This window comes from Citrus sinensis, chromosome 4 (assembly GCF_022201045.2).
Source record: "Citrus sinensis cultivar Valencia sweet orange chromosome 4, DVS_A1.0, whole genome shotgun sequence".
Classification (NCBI taxonomy): domain Eukaryota; kingdom Viridiplantae; phylum Streptophyta; class Magnoliopsida; order Sapindales; family Rutaceae; genus Citrus; species Citrus sinensis.
Genome location: NC_068559.1, coordinates 21,721,119 through 21,740,111, shown reverse-complemented (window position 1 = coordinate 21,740,111; position 18,993 = coordinate 21,721,119). Strand labels below are relative to the sequence as shown.

General features: G+C 34.9%; 2 protein-coding genes across 11 annotated transcripts in view; one reads left to right on the top strand and one right to left on the bottom strand.

Annotated features, from left to right (window-relative positions):
• Nucleotides 1–1,333: 1,333 nt before the first annotated feature.
• On the bottom strand, nt 1,334–6,648 carry LOC102608151 (bifunctional TH2 protein, mitochondrial). Of its 5 annotated transcripts, XM_025101056.2 has the most exons (8): nt 6,226–6,647; nt 5,153–5,261; nt 4,317–4,607; nt 3,757–4,171; nt 3,393–3,659; nt 1,725–2,357; nt 1,594–1,625; nt 1,334–1,523 (listed from the first exon to the last, which is right to left on the bottom strand). In XM_025101056.2, the coding sequence occupies exons 1-6, from the start codon at nt 6,570–6,572 to the stop codon at nt 1,945–1,947; spliced, it is 1,842 nt and encodes a 613-aa protein (XP_024956824.1). In that variant the 5' UTR covers nt 6,573–6,647; the 3' UTR covers nt 1,334–1,523; nt 1,594–1,625; nt 1,725–1,944. The 5 variants fall into 5 exon arrangements, with proteins under 5 accessions (XP_024956824.1, XP_052295746.1, XP_006484613.1 ...); XM_052439786.1 differs by having other exon boundaries at nt 1,334–1,625; nt 1,725–2,354; nt 6,226–6,648; XM_006484550.4 differs by having other exon boundaries at nt 1,334–1,625.
• A 2,533-nt stretch (nt 6,649–9,181) lies between these two features.
• The window catches only part of LOC102607467 (F-box protein CPR1-like), a 29,824-nt gene continuing 20,012 nt past the window's right edge, over nt 9,182–18,993 (top strand). For 2 of the 6 annotated variants that reach the window (XR_008054201.1, XR_371242.4), the window contains exon 1: nt 16,429–18,049. Coding sequence is in view for 4 of the 6 variants with exons in the window: in XM_006484548.4 (XP_006484611.2) it covers nt 16,632–17,788; nt 18,238–18,274 (1,194 nt within the window). In the remaining 2 variants the exon portion in view is untranslated. Of the gene's footprint in view, nt 10,632–11,087; nt 11,404–16,428; nt 18,050–18,237; nt 18,493–18,993 lie in introns of those variants that run through there. The other 4 variants (XM_006484547.4, XM_052439994.1, XM_006484548.4 and 1 more) reach the window with 4 other exon arrangements.

The following is an 18,993-nucleotide window of genomic DNA, read 5'->3' as shown; positions in this document are numbered from 1 at the left end:
GGGGATTCTTATAAGAAAGCAACCAAATGGATGACAGGTTTTGATGATTATGTAAACAATGGAGATTGTGCAGTTGTTGCAGATGAATTAGATTCATATTTGGATGAGAAAGTTATATCTCGGATGGAAGATTTTAATATTTTGAGTTGGTGGAAGACAAATGCTAATAGGTATCCTACATTAGCTCGAATTGCTAGAGATATTTTGGCAATTTCAATTACAACGGTTGCTTCTGAATCAGCTTTTAACACTAGTGGTAGAGTTGTGAGCTCATACCATAACAAACTTCATCCAAGCACATTGGAGGCCTTAATGTGCTGTCAAAGTTGGTTACGAGCTTACAATAGCGGTATGAGTTTATTTTAATATGATTAATTTAAAATCGAAAATAAAAAAATGTATTAAACTATTAATTATTCGGGGACCGGGGACCCTCGGGGATCCCCTGTTATTATTCGGGGAGGGGATGGGGATTCTCTCAAGCAATTTTGACGGGGACGGGGAGGGGACGGGGACATATGCAAAACATCGGGGATGGGTATGGGGAGATTGGTCCCCTCCCCTCCCCTCCCCATTGCCATCCCTATTATTATTATTACTATTATTGATTTTAAAAAAAAAAATTATACACACACACACACACTTATAATAATGACATAATGTGGGAAAGACAGTGAAGGTTTTCTTTGTTTGAGTAGTCAAATTTGGCTTCTCATTTTCAGCATTCATTAAAAGTTTTCCAATTCGAGTTCAAGTACGATGGACAATAAACAAATGTTGAAAATACTTTTACGAATGGATTTTATAAGGTATTATCAAATTTGATACACGCTTCAATCTTCATTCTTTAGGCGGATGTTACATTTTGTTAAGCTATTTTGTTTATATGTGATTTTTAATCCACAGCTATCAAGTAAGAACGGGACATAAAAGGTACAATATAACTTTACCAAGCTCTTTAACTACCATAATTTTAAGTTTAAGATAAGAAAATAAAGGATAAAAATCTACTCTCCTGAAGTTTTGAACCTTTTATCTACTATGACTTTTAAGTTTGAAAATAAGCAATAGAAGATAAATATCTTCTCTATTGAACTTTTGAACTTCTAAAAATCTTGTATCTTTATGTACAATGCTGTCCGGATTTATTCGCTTGTACTTCCCGCCAAGTTTTGCCCTGTCAAATCTCAGTCTTCGGACTGATTCAGATTACTGAACTGAATAATTTTAGATGCATGCATAGGTGGGTATTAGGTAGATCCTCAATCTTAATACAAAAACAAACATGAATAAATACACTTGGCATATTTAGTGGAAAGGGATTGGCGGCAAATTTATAGAATAATCAAATCAATCATTGGAAAAAAGGGTGAATCCAATTTATCCATTACAGGGAGCTGCCTGATCAAACATTATAGCCGGCAGCAGCCTAGAGCTTTCATGGATCCAACTAAAGATCCATTTCTTTTTTTCTTTTTTCTTCTCAAAATTGCAATTCCAGCCAAGTATCAAACATCAATAGCCTATTAAAAGTACAAATACATCACTTGATCTGACAATTATATGGACAGATTTAATAGAACTCCCTCTTACAATTCATAGCTGCTTGAAACCGCTAAAGAATCCTGGAAAAAAAAAGTTGGGGAAAAAAACAAAGTATACTTCTGTCAGAACAACGGTAAGCAGAAAGCGTATGATTAATGAGAATCAATGGAGATAACTACCTGTTTTCAGCATTGTCCTGATAACAGTGCAATATTACGCCTCTGAAAGTAAAGACCCTGTAGAAAAAACAGAGAGGGAAGACAGCAGATGTGGCCACTAATAAAATCAGCCACCAACTTGTATCTTTGTGATCCATTATATAATATTAATGCTTCCTTCATTTGTCCTAACTAACATGAAGATGATGGAACGAGGAAAAATAATAATAAAATAATAATTCTACCACCCCAAGATAAAGGCATGTACTTCAGCCCAACTTGAGACTGTGTAAAGTATGCCAGATTTCTCCTTCCAGTTAGAAGAGCTTCCTTCAGTGTACTCCTTCTGTTTCTTAACCAAGCCAGGGTACAACGGGATAAATGTAACACCAAATTGAGATCCCACTCTCCTTAAGCTTGAGCTAGACCCGATTACAATGCCTATATCAGCCTCAAGCAGACAAAGCAAGTCACCCACAGAGTCTCCAATGTAAACACTCAAGTTCTTTCTGTCAGTTCCGTATTTCTCTAAAGTATTGTTGAAAGCTTGAACTTTGTCAATGGGGGACTCCACTTTCTCAATAATTTCACCCGTTGAAATAGATTCTTTGAATGAGAACTCATTCGCATGTACATTCAGTGCATTTAAACCTGCTGCTCAGTGAAAACAAAGATATTGTAGACAAGTTAATAAAGAAAATGAAGTGTGTTTTATCAGCCTTTGACAGCAATAGTCATGATGTTATGTTAACTTCTTTTTAAAAAGAGAGATATATGTTGTTAATTCAAAAGAAAAACCTTCAAGATACACCTGATTTAATAAGGGAAAAGAAAAAGAGAAGAGAAAATGACGACGACCCAGATAAACAGAAAGAAATTAATCAATAAGCTGCAGAATTCAACTTAGAAAGAGCAGACAGACTCAGCTAACAACAAAAGAAGTTGACTAATTAACACTGGCATCATTACATGGGAAAGATATTTTGCAAATACTTTGACCAGGAAAATGGAACATGGACAAAATGACAAATGATGTTGAATCCTACAAATGGACTGCTAACCCGGACAGTTTACTTTTGAGGCTAAAAAATTTATCAAGCTGCTTTTAACCAAAGAAAGAAATAAGTAAAGAGTTTCTCCAATAAGATTGCATAGTTTTTGTGTGAGTAGGATATGTGTGCACGTATGCAACATGTGTGTGTCTATAACCAGAGGAAGTATCAAACTATAGGTTTATTGCACATAAGGGAGGAAAAAAATTCCCACATAGAAGACTAAAGAAACAAAATAATGGGCCAAAAAACAAGAGGGAGCATGCGTCTATAACCAGGGAAAGTATCAGACCATAGCTTTTTTGCATGTAATAGGAAAAAAAATTCCCACATGGAAGAGTAAAGAAATAAAATATTGGGCTAAAAAAACAATACGGTACAACCAAACCCCAAACCCACAGCCCCCACCATCCCCCCCCCCCCAAAAAAAAAAACCCAAAAGCAAAGTCAGTATGTTTATATCTACCAAACAAATAAAGCTATTAATAAACTAGGACAACTAAAACAAGGATATTTCAGCAGGAATGAGTAAGGTTCAAAAGGAAAAGCAAGTTAATCAATTATCATGCTAATATATCGAAATAATGGGTCATTGTATGTTTCATGACCTCAGTTTTCCACAATTGAATATGGATACCTGAAGAAAAAGATGCTCTGATGAGATCACCACACCAACAGTATGAAAGCACATGGACATTAGCATTCAAATTTTCATTCTTTACAACTTTCTGAAAGAAGGTAGTGCAACCATCTTGAAGACTCAGGCGTTCACCAGCTTTTTTAATATCTTCAAGATTTATACCCTTGAGAACTCCAGATTCGATCACTCTAGAATTTGCCCTCTTCTCAAAGTGTGAGAGTTGCTCAAGTGCTTTATGCAAAGTTTCATAGTTGAAATTCTCCACTGAAAACCCAGAAAGTTGAAGCCAAATATATTAAAGCCATTAACATCATCCAATTTCTTCCACAAAGACTTTCCAATAAATTATCAAGCAAGATACCTTTCTCAGAGGGCATGAAGCTTTCAATGCATTGTTCGTACTCCTCTGTGTACTGTTTGGAAAGAAGACCCCATGTGTTCCTCAGCTCACCTGATGACATCCGACCAAGTTGATTTTCAGGTTGATTCTGGTCAGATTTTGGTGCTGTCACTATTGCGATCTCTGCCAAAATGGCAGAGGAATCAACAATGGTGCAAGTCAAATCGAAATCAGAAAATATAATTAGACGGTCTCCTGCAGGATTATGCCCTTTAATCAGAGGAACTACAGTGGGCTGAGCAAGTGGCTGAGCACAGAAGAACTCTACTTCAAGTTTCATGGCTTGGTGATAGAGCTTTTCTATTATGTCTAGTTCTTCGCCTGTCAAAGAGACACTAAGTTTATCCAGCAAGTCCTCATTTTGCAGAGCTGAGGCCTAAATTGAAAGAATACAATAGTTGAGCAGACAAAGTAGAAAAGGCCATTTATGTAAAGAATCTTCCCCAAAAACTGCAATTAACAAAGTAAAATCAAATTTACCATTCAAGAAAAATGAGTTTACCACTCAAATAAACATGTACCTGAAAACTTTCAGAAGAATAATTGTCAATCCACTTCTTGTAAGGATGATTGCCTTCATTAGCATTTAGGAGGCCATGGAATTCCTTTCCAAGGAAAGCATAGAGCCTCATACAAGGTGACATGGCACCCAATGTGTAAGCGGCAACTTTAGTTTTCTCAAATGGGGTTGCAAGTTTTCCAGGACCTTTAACACCTTCGACCTTCCCGGAAGCTGTTGCCAACAAGAACTCTGTATACTTTACAGTTGCAGAGTTAACAGTAGCCATTTTAGCAAGATCTGTACCCCACTCCTGCATGACTCAAACATTCAGGCCATGAGAATACTCTGTTACATGATAGGACTGAAATTTATTTGCATATAAGTATACAACTTGTTAGAAACCACGAGTATACGGAGCAAGATTGTGATCTACTTAGCATGTGAAGATTCCATCTTCAAATAGAAAATCCAAATCTCTTCTTTAATAAATAACTAAACAAAAATAAAAGGCTCCCATTGGGTCAGCTAAACTGCCACAAAAATCAGAATAGCCCATTTCTTTTGAAGTAAACTATAACGGTTAAAAGATTAGCAATCCAATATAAGCAACATCCTGTGCTCTGATCATGGTTTTAGAATCTGCAATCAACATGCAAATGGCATCACTTTCTGAGAAGACGTTGAACATTATAACTATTTATTAAAGCCAACCTACTCTATAACTTTAACTATGTGGCTATTTAAAATTCATAGATTCACAAGCAAAAGCCAGGAAAAGTATAATCTAGTAGATTCAACTCTATTAATCACCAAAATTTTCCTTATTATTTGTTTATATGTGTTATTTCATATTACCTTCACAAAGGAATCATGCATTTTTAACTCCTCAAGTACACCCTTCCTCAATTCAGAGATAGATAACTTTGCATCATCATCATCAGCACATTCTTCCGCCAGTTCATACCTAAAAATAACAACAAAACAGAGAATATATAACACCAGTACAGGGTGAGAAAAACAAATATTTCTCTTGATACTTATGTATATCCTAATTTACGCTTTAGAAACCGAAACTCATCCAAATAAATCAACTAAGTGGATTATGCCCCACAAAAGTTCAGTTTAGCTTTCATAGTCCCAAGTAATGAGAAATTTTGAAAAAATTTTTCCTCTTACCAACTTTCTTTGAGTATAAGGGACAAAAAATTTTTATATGTTGATCCTACCATGGCAAAAAAATCCTAACAAACAACCATGTAAAAAGTAGAACGCCCATAAAACATATTAACAACCTTGCTTTCCTATCATTTTACCAAAAGTTTGTTGGAAACCCCTCAGACTTCCAAGAGCAAACTTATTTCCGTAATCCTTCTTGGATGGACAAGCATCATTTCCTAGGACAGCCGGTTCAGCATCTCACAAAATTTTTTCCTTCAATATATTCACAGTTCATTTTCTCACGAATCATTTATATTAAAATCAGTGTGCTATAAAAAGTGCAAAGCAATAAAAATCCAAGTATCAAGCACAAAAACCCTCTAATAATAAGTATCTAGCATGATATTTTTTCACAATTTTATAGTCCTTCACTAGAATTTATCAGCTACACATTCTCAATCTTAAACTCATAATTTTTACTTGTTTTACTAATAAAATAATCCTTACTAATAATAAAATCTCCAGTAAAAATCATATTTTATTTGGTATTTGCTACATTTTCTCAGCTATGGAAAAATCTCTTATAAAATATATATATATATATATATATCATGATGCCTAATTTATTTCTTTTAATAGAACTTCCAAGCTCCCAAACCCGCAATCTAAACAGAAAATTCTCAAAATTTTCCCGCACTTTCCCGCATTTTCTCAGCAACCAAACAAGCCTTGAACCAAACAAAACCAAGGAATTCCAAGAACCCACTTACGCTTGGGCGAAAGCTTTGAGAAAATGAAAATCTTGGGCGATGTAATGCCTGAAGGTTTCAAGCTTTAGGTTCCCAGAAGCCAAACAAACCGTAAACGGGGAGTACATGGCAAACACAGATTCTCTCTTAAACTTGATCCACAACCTCCTCGCGAGTCCCTCCTCCTCAGGGCTCGGCGATTTTGGGGGAATCGCCGCCATCGAAAGTGACGATCTTTGAGTTGTCAAAGAAGAAGGTGAGTTGACTCGGACTGAGTCAAGAAGGCCGAGTCGGGGCGAGTTGGGACAATGGAAAAGAATAGAAGAGAGTAATGGGGTTTTGATTGGGTTTGTGAAAAGGAAGCGCATCAAAAGAGATGGGGGGAAGAAAAGAAAGCGCTGTCGAGTTTGTGCGTGCGTAATGCGTTTGTGTAATTGGGAAGTATTTTCCTTTGTTTTCTTTATTTGTATTATTATTATTTTTATTTAATTTTTTTTTTGTTTTTCTTGTTTCTGTTTCTAGGTTATCGTTGGTAGGGATGGCAATGGGCACCGCCCGCAGTGGGTTTGCCATTACCAAATCCAAACCCGCTCAAAATTTAAATTACCAAACCCACTCGCAACCCGCAGCAAGTTTTAATTTTTTTACAAAAACCCACCCGCAGCGGGTTTTAACAATTACCAAACCCGCAATGGTATCCGGCGGATTTTTTGTGGGTTTCCGTATTTAAAATCACAAATGTTTAATATATAAATTTATAATAATAACCTCAAATTTCATATAATATACTCAATTTTATATTTAAATAATGTAAATGAAAAATTAAAATTTCCACATCAATTCAACACAAATTCTCAAATTTAAGTATAAATTACACAAATCCATTTAAAAACACACAAACTAGTATATAAAAATAATAATTACATTTCATATTATCATTTAAAACAAGCTCCAAGAGAAGATATTCATTTCATTCACCACCATAAGCACCCATCCAACACAATACCCATAATAATAATTAAGATTAATATTTTCAAATACTAATTCGAAGGAAAATGCCTTTAGTTTTCTTTAGATTATGACTTTAGAATAGGATATAGGCCACATACACACATACACAACTTTGAGCCTTTGGCTATTTGGTAATTTAATTAATGATATTATTTTCTTTATACATTTTTAGATTAAAATTAAATTAAAAATATTTGAAAAAAATATTGCGGGTTTGGTGGATATCCATGCGGGTATCCACCGGATATAAGGTTAATACCAAACCCACCCGCATCCATGTGCGGGTTTTAATTTATAATATTAAACCCGCCCGCAACGAGTAAAATTATCCACAATGGACGGATTTTGACGGATGGATTTGGGCGGTTTTGCGGGTTTGCGGGTACAATTGCCATCCCTAGTCGTTGGATGTGAAAATGCGAGGGAAGGTTTCATCAAGTGGGCTTTTTGCCTTTTTATGGGTTCTACATCTGGGTCTTACTTTTGGGCTTAGCTTCATTATCTATAGACACAAATGTTCACTCTTATAAAATCCCAGTTTATGCATTTACCATTTTATCCTTACTAGAATAGAAATCAGTTCACAAATAGAAAATATGTACTGTATACTTGTGTTCTACCTATAACCTATGTAATGTTTGAACGATGAAAGAATGTAAAACCTATAAAGCAAACTCACGAGTCACGAAGGTGGCCAAATTGATACATTTGGTTTTGAAGGCACAAGCAAATTCACTAAACCCAGAACAGAATCACTTTTTTTTAATCAAAATAACATGAAATCAATATCTTGAACCGAACAATTGATTGCTAGAAGATACGAATTAAGAAACAGTATAGTGGAGGTGGGATTTAAAACTTTCTTTTTGTCTCTTTTTCTTCTTAAAGAGAAAATGGTACGTAGATGCATTCATAATGAATGTGTAATATATTACGTTAATGAGTACTTTATTAATAAATTCGAATATCTACTAATTAATATATTAATTGATTAACAAGATCTAAATAAAATTAATATCTTCTGAAAACACAGAGCTGCAGCATGGTTCCATCTCGAAGAGCATTCTCGGCGTTGCCCACAACTCCTTTACGCCAAGTTTCAATGAGATTATAAGTACAACAAGCCCTGGTCATACGCCACATCTTCAGTCTCACATAGGCCACCTTACTTGCCCATGGCTAAATCAACTTAACATTCTCCATTAGCTGGCTTCTATCAAGACAAATCTCATCCTCCTCCGGAGAATCGATTGCGTCAATTATTTCTGAATGGCTAGCTTGCACAATATTTGAATCACCCATCTCCTCGATCTTGTTAAGCTTTCCGGCATCTCCTTTACCACCGCTTGTGCTGCCACCATCGTCATTGACGACATAGAGCCAGGAAAATCAAACCGAAATATTAATTTGCAGGAAAGCTACTGTTTGTAAATTGTGATTAGAGAATAATGCAGTTGTTGTGTAGCAATCTTTTTTGTGGCTGCTGTTTATACGTATAAAATTATAATCCTAGTCCTGAGCGAATTCGGTTTATACTTGAAAACTTAATTTATCAACTAGCTTTCTAAATTCTAATTCTAAGGAGAATCTAAAGATTTTAGGAAACCTTTTTTAACACAATCAAGGCGTTATATTTTAACAATGACTTCTCACGGCACTCAACCCACAAAACTTGCCAACAAGCAAGGTTTAATTTCATTCAACTTAGCCGGATGATATTATTTGCTGTTGAATATGGATTCAGATGTGTTGAATTTATTGTTATATGGAGCACTAGATTTCATCAATCAGTCATAGATTTTACCGACTAAAAATAAAACCATTATCGAGGATAATGGTGCATTTAGGTACTCGTAATCATAATGACTTGCAATCAGATTGGATTATAATGGAATGGTGAATCTGAACAGCATAAACAATCAATTTTAAATTAAAAAAAAAGTAATAGTTTTAATTTTAATTGGCGAAAACTTATAATAGTAAACTTACAAGGTGGCCTAATTTGAGATATTAAAAAAAAAGATTATTCTTTCTAAAACAAATAAAACCGAACACTATTAATTTTGTGAAAAAGTGAAAACTATATACATATATAATTTTTCCCTTTCTTTTTCACCGAAGCTCGGAGTTACTATTCACGGCTAAAACTACAAGCAGCACACTGGGGGCAGTTGCCTAGTTCTGAGACAGAAAAAATCCATAACCCTATCTCAAGCATTTTATCAAACATCTCGTGTTCATTGCCGCCTGTAGCTACTGCTAACAATGGCGGGGCTCCCGACGGATATAAACATTGACATACTAAGCCGGCTATCTGTTAAGTGTCTGCTGCGTTTCAAGTGGGTGTCGAAGTCGTTTTGTAGCTTGATCGACAGCCAAGAATTCATAAAGATCCATCTCAAACGCTCTATTGAAACTAATTCCAATCTCAGCCTCATTCTTTCAGGTACACCAGCTCCTATTTCAGCCTCATCACGTTACTGGGGCGGCAAAATCTTCTCTGCAGGCTTGGATTCTTTGAATCTTGGTGTAGAACTTGATCACCCTTTTAAGAATTGCAAAGGGAGGACTCCAATTGTCGATTCTTGCAATGGATTGATTGCTCTAAAAAATGATGAAAATGACATAGCTTTGTGGAATCCATCAACCGAGGAACATCTAATACTACCCAAGTATTGGGGTGATTTGAAAGATTTTACGGTCGTTGATGGGTTTGGTTATGATGCTGTTAATGATGACTACAAAGTTGTCAGACTTGTACAATTGGTTATAGGAAATGTTGGATATACTGAAATTGCTGTTTATAGTTTGAGAACTAATTCTTGGAGACGGATCAGAGTCGACTTCCCTTACTATATTCTTCACGGTTGGGATGGTACATTTGCGGATGGTCATGTACACTGGTTGGTAACGAACAATCCTGAAGATTATATTGAAAATCTGATCGTCGCATTTAATCTAAAAAGTGAGGAATTTCACGAAGTGCCACTGCCTCATCTAGAGAATAGAAACGACGTACTTGTTATGTTTGTGGGCAATTTCAGTGGATGTCTCTATTTCAGTTGCCTTTGTAATTATCCACAGCCTGTCGATATATGGGTATTGAAGGGGTGCTGGACTAAAGCTTTTTCTTTTCCCCGAAGTGTTGGTGACTATGTGAAAGCATTGGCTTATTCACAGAGCGGAGGCAAAGTTTTAGTGGATAAGTTTGAGTATGGTGAAGATGAAGATATAAATAGATGGGAACTTTTTTGGTATGACCTACAAAACCAGGGAGCTGCTGCGGATCAAGTGACGATTCATGGTGTGCCGCAAGGTTGTCGTGATACAATTGTTTGTGTAGATAGTCTTGTTTCACTAGCTGCTTGTGCAGGAAGAGGTGTGGCAGGCAGAGAAGGAAGAATGAGTTAGAAAAGGTAAAACAGCGTGAAGTTATGATATTTTTGCTCGAGCAAGTACAATACTTAATCGCTTGAATGCTAGTCCCTTTAGTTTTCATAATTATGGATTCACTCTATCTCGCAGCATAATCTAGGCTAAGGTTGTTTACTTTTGTTTTTATCACTATTGAAGCAGGATAGATAAATGACTTTCTCATGTGGTCTCTACTATAGAGCCCTTCTGAATCCTAGAGAGATAAGTATTGTCTTGACTAGGCTGATTATGATTTGTCCCCGTGCATTCTTCACAGCACTTACGTATAGCCTGATGGTTAATATTGCTTCAAATTGGAATAAGAGACCATGAAACAGAGTGAATGATTGTTCAATCTTAACTCACGTAGGACATTTTGGGGAGTTAAAATAATCTGATTTTTTTTTTATATATTCTGAGATTATATGTATTTGTCTGGTGTTTTTCGTTTTTTTCAGGTTTAGGATGGCTATTGGATTGGGAAGCTTGTGGTTATGATGGACAATGCAAAGGTTTCATTAACACTTTTTTGTGGCACACATCAAAGTTATGCTCGTTGAAAGCCAGATTCTGTCGTATTATCTCTTTGCTGCGTAGATAGTTTTAGAAGCTTTTACTTGCAAACAGAGTTGTGAAAGTACTTTTGAAAAACGCTTGTTATTTTCTTAGATTGACATGCTTGTATGACTCTTTATTTCTTTCTGTCCACTGTGGATTACTACTGATTCACTGAAGGATTTAAAAAGGAAGGTTACCTTTCAGGTTAAATTTTGCTCAACCCCCTTTTAAATCAACATTCGTCAAATTTCTCTCAGAATTTTGGAAACTCATTACGGAATCCCATTCCGTTAGTTTGACTTATAAGTTGATGGTTGACCATAGTTAACGGATGAATATTCCTGATTGCAGTACCTAAAAGGCAAAAGTGCCTTAAGGTTATATATATATATATATATATAGAATTTGAAGCTGGTGAATCAAAACCACACTAGTGAAATCAAATAACTTGAGAGAATTTCATTCATGAAAAGGTAATAATTTATATATAATAGAATGAAACTTAATTAGTTAATCTGAATATCCACTAATTAAGATCTAAATTAACAAGAACAAAACAAAGCTGACTATTATTGTTCTGAATAATTTATTATTGCGCCATGGTTCCATCTTGAAGAGCATTCTCAGCGTCGCCTACAACTTGTTTATGCCAAGTACCAGTGAGATTGTAAGTTGCCACTTCTTCAATGTCACATTCGTCAGTCACCTTACTCACACATGGGTGGATCAATCTGACATTATGCATTGGTTGGTTTGTATCAACAAGTAACTCCGCCTCCGCCTCAAGAAAATCACTCATTATTTGTCCTTCTGGTATGGAGATTCGATGTATTGGCCTCTTGTATCACTTTTGGTCAATCGTTTCTGAATGACTAGCACAACGTTTGAACAACCCATCTCCTCAATCCTGTTCTTGAAACTAGCTGGCATCTCCGGAATCACTACTTGTGCTGCTACTGCTGCGGCACCGTTTTGATTGTCGACCATCGTCATTGTATGATTAATAGACAAGCGATACGAAAGAAATCAAACAAAGATGTTCACGAAAGCTTTACGGTTAATGCTGTGGCTATCCCGCTTATGAAGTGTATATAGAATAAATTAATCGAAATATTGTCCTGATACAATTAGAACTTGGCAACTGTACTTACTCCACTAAATACTTCGTAACAAAAGAAAATAATAATAGTAGTAATAATTTAAGGTAAAATAACTATATTATAAACGCTAAAATCGTTAGGTGAAGGGCTCGTATTTTTCCAACATTCTTTGGGTGACAAAGTGAACAGATTTCCGAATAATTAATGTGAGAACTAATTAGACTGATTACTTGGCGGCTAAAACGTTATTTCATGATCAAGGGCGTTTTAGAATAATTAGGAAACAAATTTCAAGTGCCCTTAGCCTAGCCTTGCCTTATAGTTCTCTTAGTTAAACAGGAATTAATTCATTTAATTTCCTCAAGTTTCTTGGATACCCACTTCACTTAGGATTAAGAAGAATCAAAGAGTTACACATTTGTTTGTGGAAATTGGTCATTTTTAAGGAATGTTAAAAATAAAAAACAAAAAATCGTGCAATTACGAACGAGGGAATAAAAATCGTGCAAGCACTTGTGTTGCTGCCATCATCACTGACGACACAGAAGGAAATCATACTAACATGATTGCTGTAAAGCTACAATTTATATTGTGATCAAAGAATAATGCTTCATGACTCGCCCTAACTTATATGTTGGATCCGAGACGAATCACGCGGTCTAGTAACAAAACTCGTGGCACAAACTTAATTTATATGTATATATATGGGGCTTTTATTGTAGACACATAATAATCTCCGTGCCTCCTTTGAAAATATATATGCATTCAAAACTTGCACAATTCACGTCTCATTATACATACTTCCATTACAATTATATATACATAAAAATAACATAAGCAACATGAAAATGTTCAAAATGCAAGACATGCAGCAACGCGTCTCGTGACCCAACCTCAATTGAATAAAACTGATCTGCACAAAATCCTGCAGAATCTTGGGAAAATAAGAGATAAATAGGAAAATAATGAACTTGCGGCTCAGTGAGTGGATATAATTTTTATATAGAAAAATAAAGTAGCGTATGAGGGTATATACATAATCATGTGACATAACTCCATACTAAATGTAATGCATAAGTAAATATGAAAATCATACATACATGACAAAACTGCACCAAGTAGTACCTAGGGGGGTCAAGATCATTATCGCACGAGTAGAACGGGGGAAAACCTCTCAATACTCAGCGGAATTTAATTACATCGCACATGTAGAGTAACCTAACTCCCAATATGCATGTGCATAACTTATGGAAATGGTACACATATGGTGATTGACAATCACATCTCATAACTCAATCAAACATGTAATATCTGTACATGTAATCATAACATGATATTAAATAATACTATAAAAAATAAATGCTTCATGGAATATATAATAGTAATAATAGTATCTACTCACAGATCATGTTTTACTCCGAGGTTCGTTGGGGCTCTTATGAGTTATGGATTCTCGAATTCCTCCTAAAATACGAGATTCAAAAATTAACTATTAAAACTTATATAAAAATTTATACGTATCATGAAAACTGTAACATAACTGTTCAAATTTCACACATCTATTACCCACTAATTCATTGGATATTAATCTAACTGTTCAATTTCATTTCTTGCAACATTCCCTCTCAATTCATCTTTTAAACTTCTTTTCCCACTCTCAGCTTCCTCCTTTCTTTTATTTCTTTTCTTCTTTTTCTTTTATTTCCGCTTCTCTTTTTCTCTCGGGTTTTATTCTTTTTTTTTTCTCTGTCTCAATTCGAAAATTGATGCAAAATGAGAGCTGCTTTCAATTCCTTCAAATTATATATGGCCACCGACTCAAGCACGCCAGTAAAGCATGCAAGTGAAGCAAGCACGTGCCTTGCATGAAGGTGGTAGCTTGTTGTTGCTTTGATAATTAACCACGTTTGGCTTATAAAGAAGCAGGTGAAGCATGCACGTGCATTGCAAATGCAGTTGTCGTGTATCCATTTTTGGCAGAGGCGGAGCCAGCATCGGACTAGGTGGGGCACATGCCCCAGCTGGCTTTCAAAATTTTTTTTGATGGTTTTCTTAAAAAAATATATTTTATTTATTATTTATCAAAATGCCCCACGTAAATTTTAAAACTCTGAAAGTGCCCACACAATTTTAAAAATATTTCACGTTGCCCCTAACTTAAATGTCTAATTCTAAATAATTTGATTAACTATTATAATATCATAAAAATCAATAAAGACAAATGAGAGAACCTTTATCAAATGAAATTCATTAAAAAATTAATTAAAATAAGTAAAATCTTAGCTTTCCGCTTTCTCTCGTCTCTTCCATAGTTCCATGAAATAAAGTGTGGTGGGTGGACTCCATAGCAGATTAGGCGATTTGCAGTGCTCCCTGATCGTCACCATGCGCGTGATGTTTTTTAATTCTAATTTTTTATTTCATTATTTTTTCTATTTTAAAATTGCTAATTTTATTATATAGCTTAAATTTGAAGTTCATGCAAACATTTGATTTTGTGTTTACTTTATACTTGATGAAAAATATTCTTGGTTTTGCAAATGATTTGTCACAAGCATTACAAAGGAAAGATCAAGATTTTGTGAATTCCATGAAATTAGTTAGTATTTGCAAACTAGGTCTACAAAGGATGAGGGAACATGGATGGAATTCTTTGCTTAGTCAAGTTTCTTCATTTTGTGAGAAGCATTTTATTATTGTTCCTGTCATGGAAAATATGTTTCTAACCCCTGGAAGATCAAGGCATAGAGCACAAGAGATCACAAATATGCATCATTATCGCATTGACCTATTTTGTACTATTTTGGATATGCAACTTCAAGAGTTAAACAGTCGTTTTAATGAGGTAAACACTAAATTACTTATGTGCTTGGCTTGTTTATGTCCAAAAGATTTATTTGCAGCTTTCAATAAAGAAACGTTATTGCGCCTTGCTCAATTTTATCTAAAAGATTTTTCTCCAATTGATCTCATGGCACTAGATACTTAACTTGATGTTTACATAATGGATATGCAGTCTAGTGTTGAGTTTTCAGGATTAAATAGGATTTGTGATCTTGCACAAAAAATGGTTGAGACTAATAAGCACAAGGTGTTTTCATTGGTCTATTTATTAGTCACATTAGCATTAGTTTTACCAGTTGCCACTACCACTGTTGAAAGAGTTTTTTCAGCTATGAATTATGTGAAGAATCGACTACGAAGTTGAATGGAAGATGAATGGTTGAATGATAATCTGGTTGTGTACATTGAAAAAGATGTATTTGATTGTATTGATAATGAAATTATTTTACAGCATTTTCAACTCATGAAATCTCGTTGGGGAATTCTTGATTAGAACAATTGTAATAAGTAAATTTATTATTAATTTATATTATAGTTGCAATTCTATGTATTGTTATCTAAATTTTCAAAATTTATTATCAATTTATATTATATTGCGATTCTATGTGTTGTAATATAAATTTTCAAAATTATACTACATTTTTAGTGCGCCCCAGATCAATTTAATTCCTGGCTACGTCCCTGATTTTTGGGCGAATATGTTTTGTTAACTTGGGATTTGTTAGAACAGCATCTACTGTATGTGCAATTAATTATTAGTATGACCATAAAACCTTGTAAAGTTGTTTTGCAATTATCACGTACTAAATTGCTTGAAGCTTTCGCAGCTCGAAGCTTTGTTATATTGAAATCATTTTAGCCTCGAGGCCTGACTTAAAAACGTTGATTGATAAATGGGACACATGATCCGCATAGATAACTTCTCGAGCCGCTTAAAACTTGCCAACAAGCAAGATTTGATTTCTCCCAATTTTGCCCGAATGATAATATTTGCAATTGTTCTGAATTTAGAAGATGTGTTGAGTTTTATGCTACATAAAGCATAATATTTGTCAGTTACGTAATTGTAGTCAGAATATTTTGTTAACGAAATGATGAATGAGGATAAATAATAATAATAATAATAATTCTCAGAAAGTTTTTAAATCTTGTTAATTTAAAATAAAAAATTTAAGTAAATGATTTTATTTTTAATTATAATTATTGAAAACTTATGATAGAAACTTATGGAAAGGCCCTGATTTGAGATATAAATGAAAAAAAAAAGGTTAATTTTCTTGATGCAAATATAAAACCAAACACTATTAATAACTGAAAAAAAAAACTATATATATTATAAGATATATGGAAAAAGAAGAGGAAACACAATTTCACGGAAGCTGAAAGTTCATCTCATTCACGGCTAATTCTGAGAGAGCGAAAAGCCAAAAACCCACAACCCTTTGTTAAGCATTTTATCAAACATCTTGTGTTCATTGCTGCCTGTAACTACGGCTAACAATGGCGAGGCTCCCGACGGATATAAACATTGACATACTAAGCCGGCTACCTGTTAAGTCTCTGCTGCGTTTCAAGTGCGTGTCGAAGTCGTTTTGTAGCTTAATCGACAGCCAAGAATTCATAAAGATCCATCTCAAACGCTCCATTGAAACCAACTCCAATCTCAGCCTCATTCTTTCAGGTACACCAGCTCCTATCTTAGACTCATCACGCTACTGGAACGGTAAAATCTTCTCCGCAAGCTTGGATTCTTTGAATCTTGGTGTAGAACTTGATCACCCTTTTAAGAATTGCAAAGGGAGGACTCCAATTATTGATTCTTGCAATGGATTGATTGCTCTCAAAAATGATGAAAATGGCATAGCTTTTTGGAATCTATCAACCAAGGAACATCTAATACTACCCAAGTTTTGGGGTGATTTGAAAGATAAGGTTTACATGGTTGTTGATGGGTTTGGTTATGATGCTGTTAATGATGACTACAAAGTTGTCAGACTTGTACACTTTGTTAGAGAAAATGTCGAGTATACTGAAGTTTCTGTTTATAGTTTGAGAACTAATTCTTGGAGACGGATCAGAGTCGACTTCCCTTACTCTATTCTTCACGGTTGGGATGGTAAATTTGCGGATGGTCATGTACATTGGTTGGTAACGAAAAATCCTGAAGATTATATTGAAAATCTGATCATCGCATTTAATCTAAAAAGTGAGGAATTTCACGAGGTGCCACTGCCTCATCTAGGGAATAAAAACGACGTCCTTGTTATGTTTGTGGGCAATTTCAGTGGATGTCTCTATTTCAGTTGCCTTTGTAATTATCCACAACCTGTCGATATATGGGTATTGAAGGGGTGTTGGACTAAGGCTTTTTCTTTTCACCGAAGTGTTGGTGATTATGTGAAAGCATTGGCTTATTCAAAGAGTGAAGACAAAGTTCTAGTGGATAAGTTTAAGTATGGTGAAGATGAAGATATAAATAGATGGGAACTTTGTTGGTATGACCCACAAAATCAGAGAGCTGCTGATCAAGTGACGATTCATGGTGGTGTCCCGCAAGGTTGTCGTGATACAATTGTTTGTATGGATAGTCTTGTTTCACTAGCTGCTTATGCAGGAAGTGGCGTGGCAGGCAGAGAAGGAAGAATGAGTTACAAGAGGTAAAGTAACATGAAGTTATAACATTTTTGCGCAAGCAATTACAATACTTGATCACTTGAATACTAATCACTTTAGTGTTCATGATAATGGATTTACTCTATCTCGCAACATAATCTAGGCTAGCTTTTATTTTTCTCTCGATTGAAGCAGATGAATGACTTTCTCAAATGATCTATACTATAGAGCCCTTCTGATTCCTAGAGAGATAAATATTGTCTTGAGAAGACTGATTATGATTTGTCCCTATCCATCACTAACATGTTGCCAGATGGTTAATATTGCTTCAAACTGGAATAAGACCACTAAACAGTGTGGATAATTGCTCAATCTAATGCACATAGAACATCTTGAGGGGTTAAAATAATCTGATTTTTTTTTTTTTTGCTAATTAATCTTTTCTATATTCTGAAATTATTTGTATTTGTCCAATTTTTTTCGTCTTTTTTAGGTTTAGGGCGACTATTGGACTGGGGAAGCTTGGTTAGTCATTGAAAGTCTGGTGGTTATGATGGACATCAAAAGGTCTGACCATGAATACTTTTTGTAGCACACATCAGAGTTGTGCTTGTTGAAGGCCAGATTCTGTCATATTATCTCTTTGATGTGTAGATAGTTTAAGAAGCTTTTTACTTGCAAATAGATTTGTGAAAATACTTTTGACCGATGCTTGAATTGACTACAGTGAAGCCGTTGTTTCAGTCCACTTATTCTGATTTGAGGTGAATTAAGTAACCTTTTTTATTTTTTATTTTTAAAGGGATTGGCAGTAATTTTGATTCTCAAGATACTGAGTTGTTTGACATTTTTGTCTGAAAGTAATCTACTTGCTATTGGTTAAAAGATATTTCAGAAATTCACTTCCTCAACAGTCTACATTTTTCAGAACCATAACCATGGCAAAGAGTTGTAATCTGGGTTCCCCATAGCATCTGTCACATTATGAAGGTTGGTAAGCTGTATCAAAATCCCTGGTCTCTGGGCTCATAAGATCTTAAGATTTATGTAGGGTTGGGTAGGCTTGACACAACCAATTATTTGTGTTGTGATCAAATAATAGGGCAGTTGTCTTTTTTTTTTTTTCTTTTTCTAGATAGTTTTTACAAGTGTAGAATTACAATCCTAGTCCTGAGTGAATTGGATTGATTACTTCAAATTAATGAACTAACGAGCCTCCTAATTCTACGGAGGATCTAAATATTTTAGC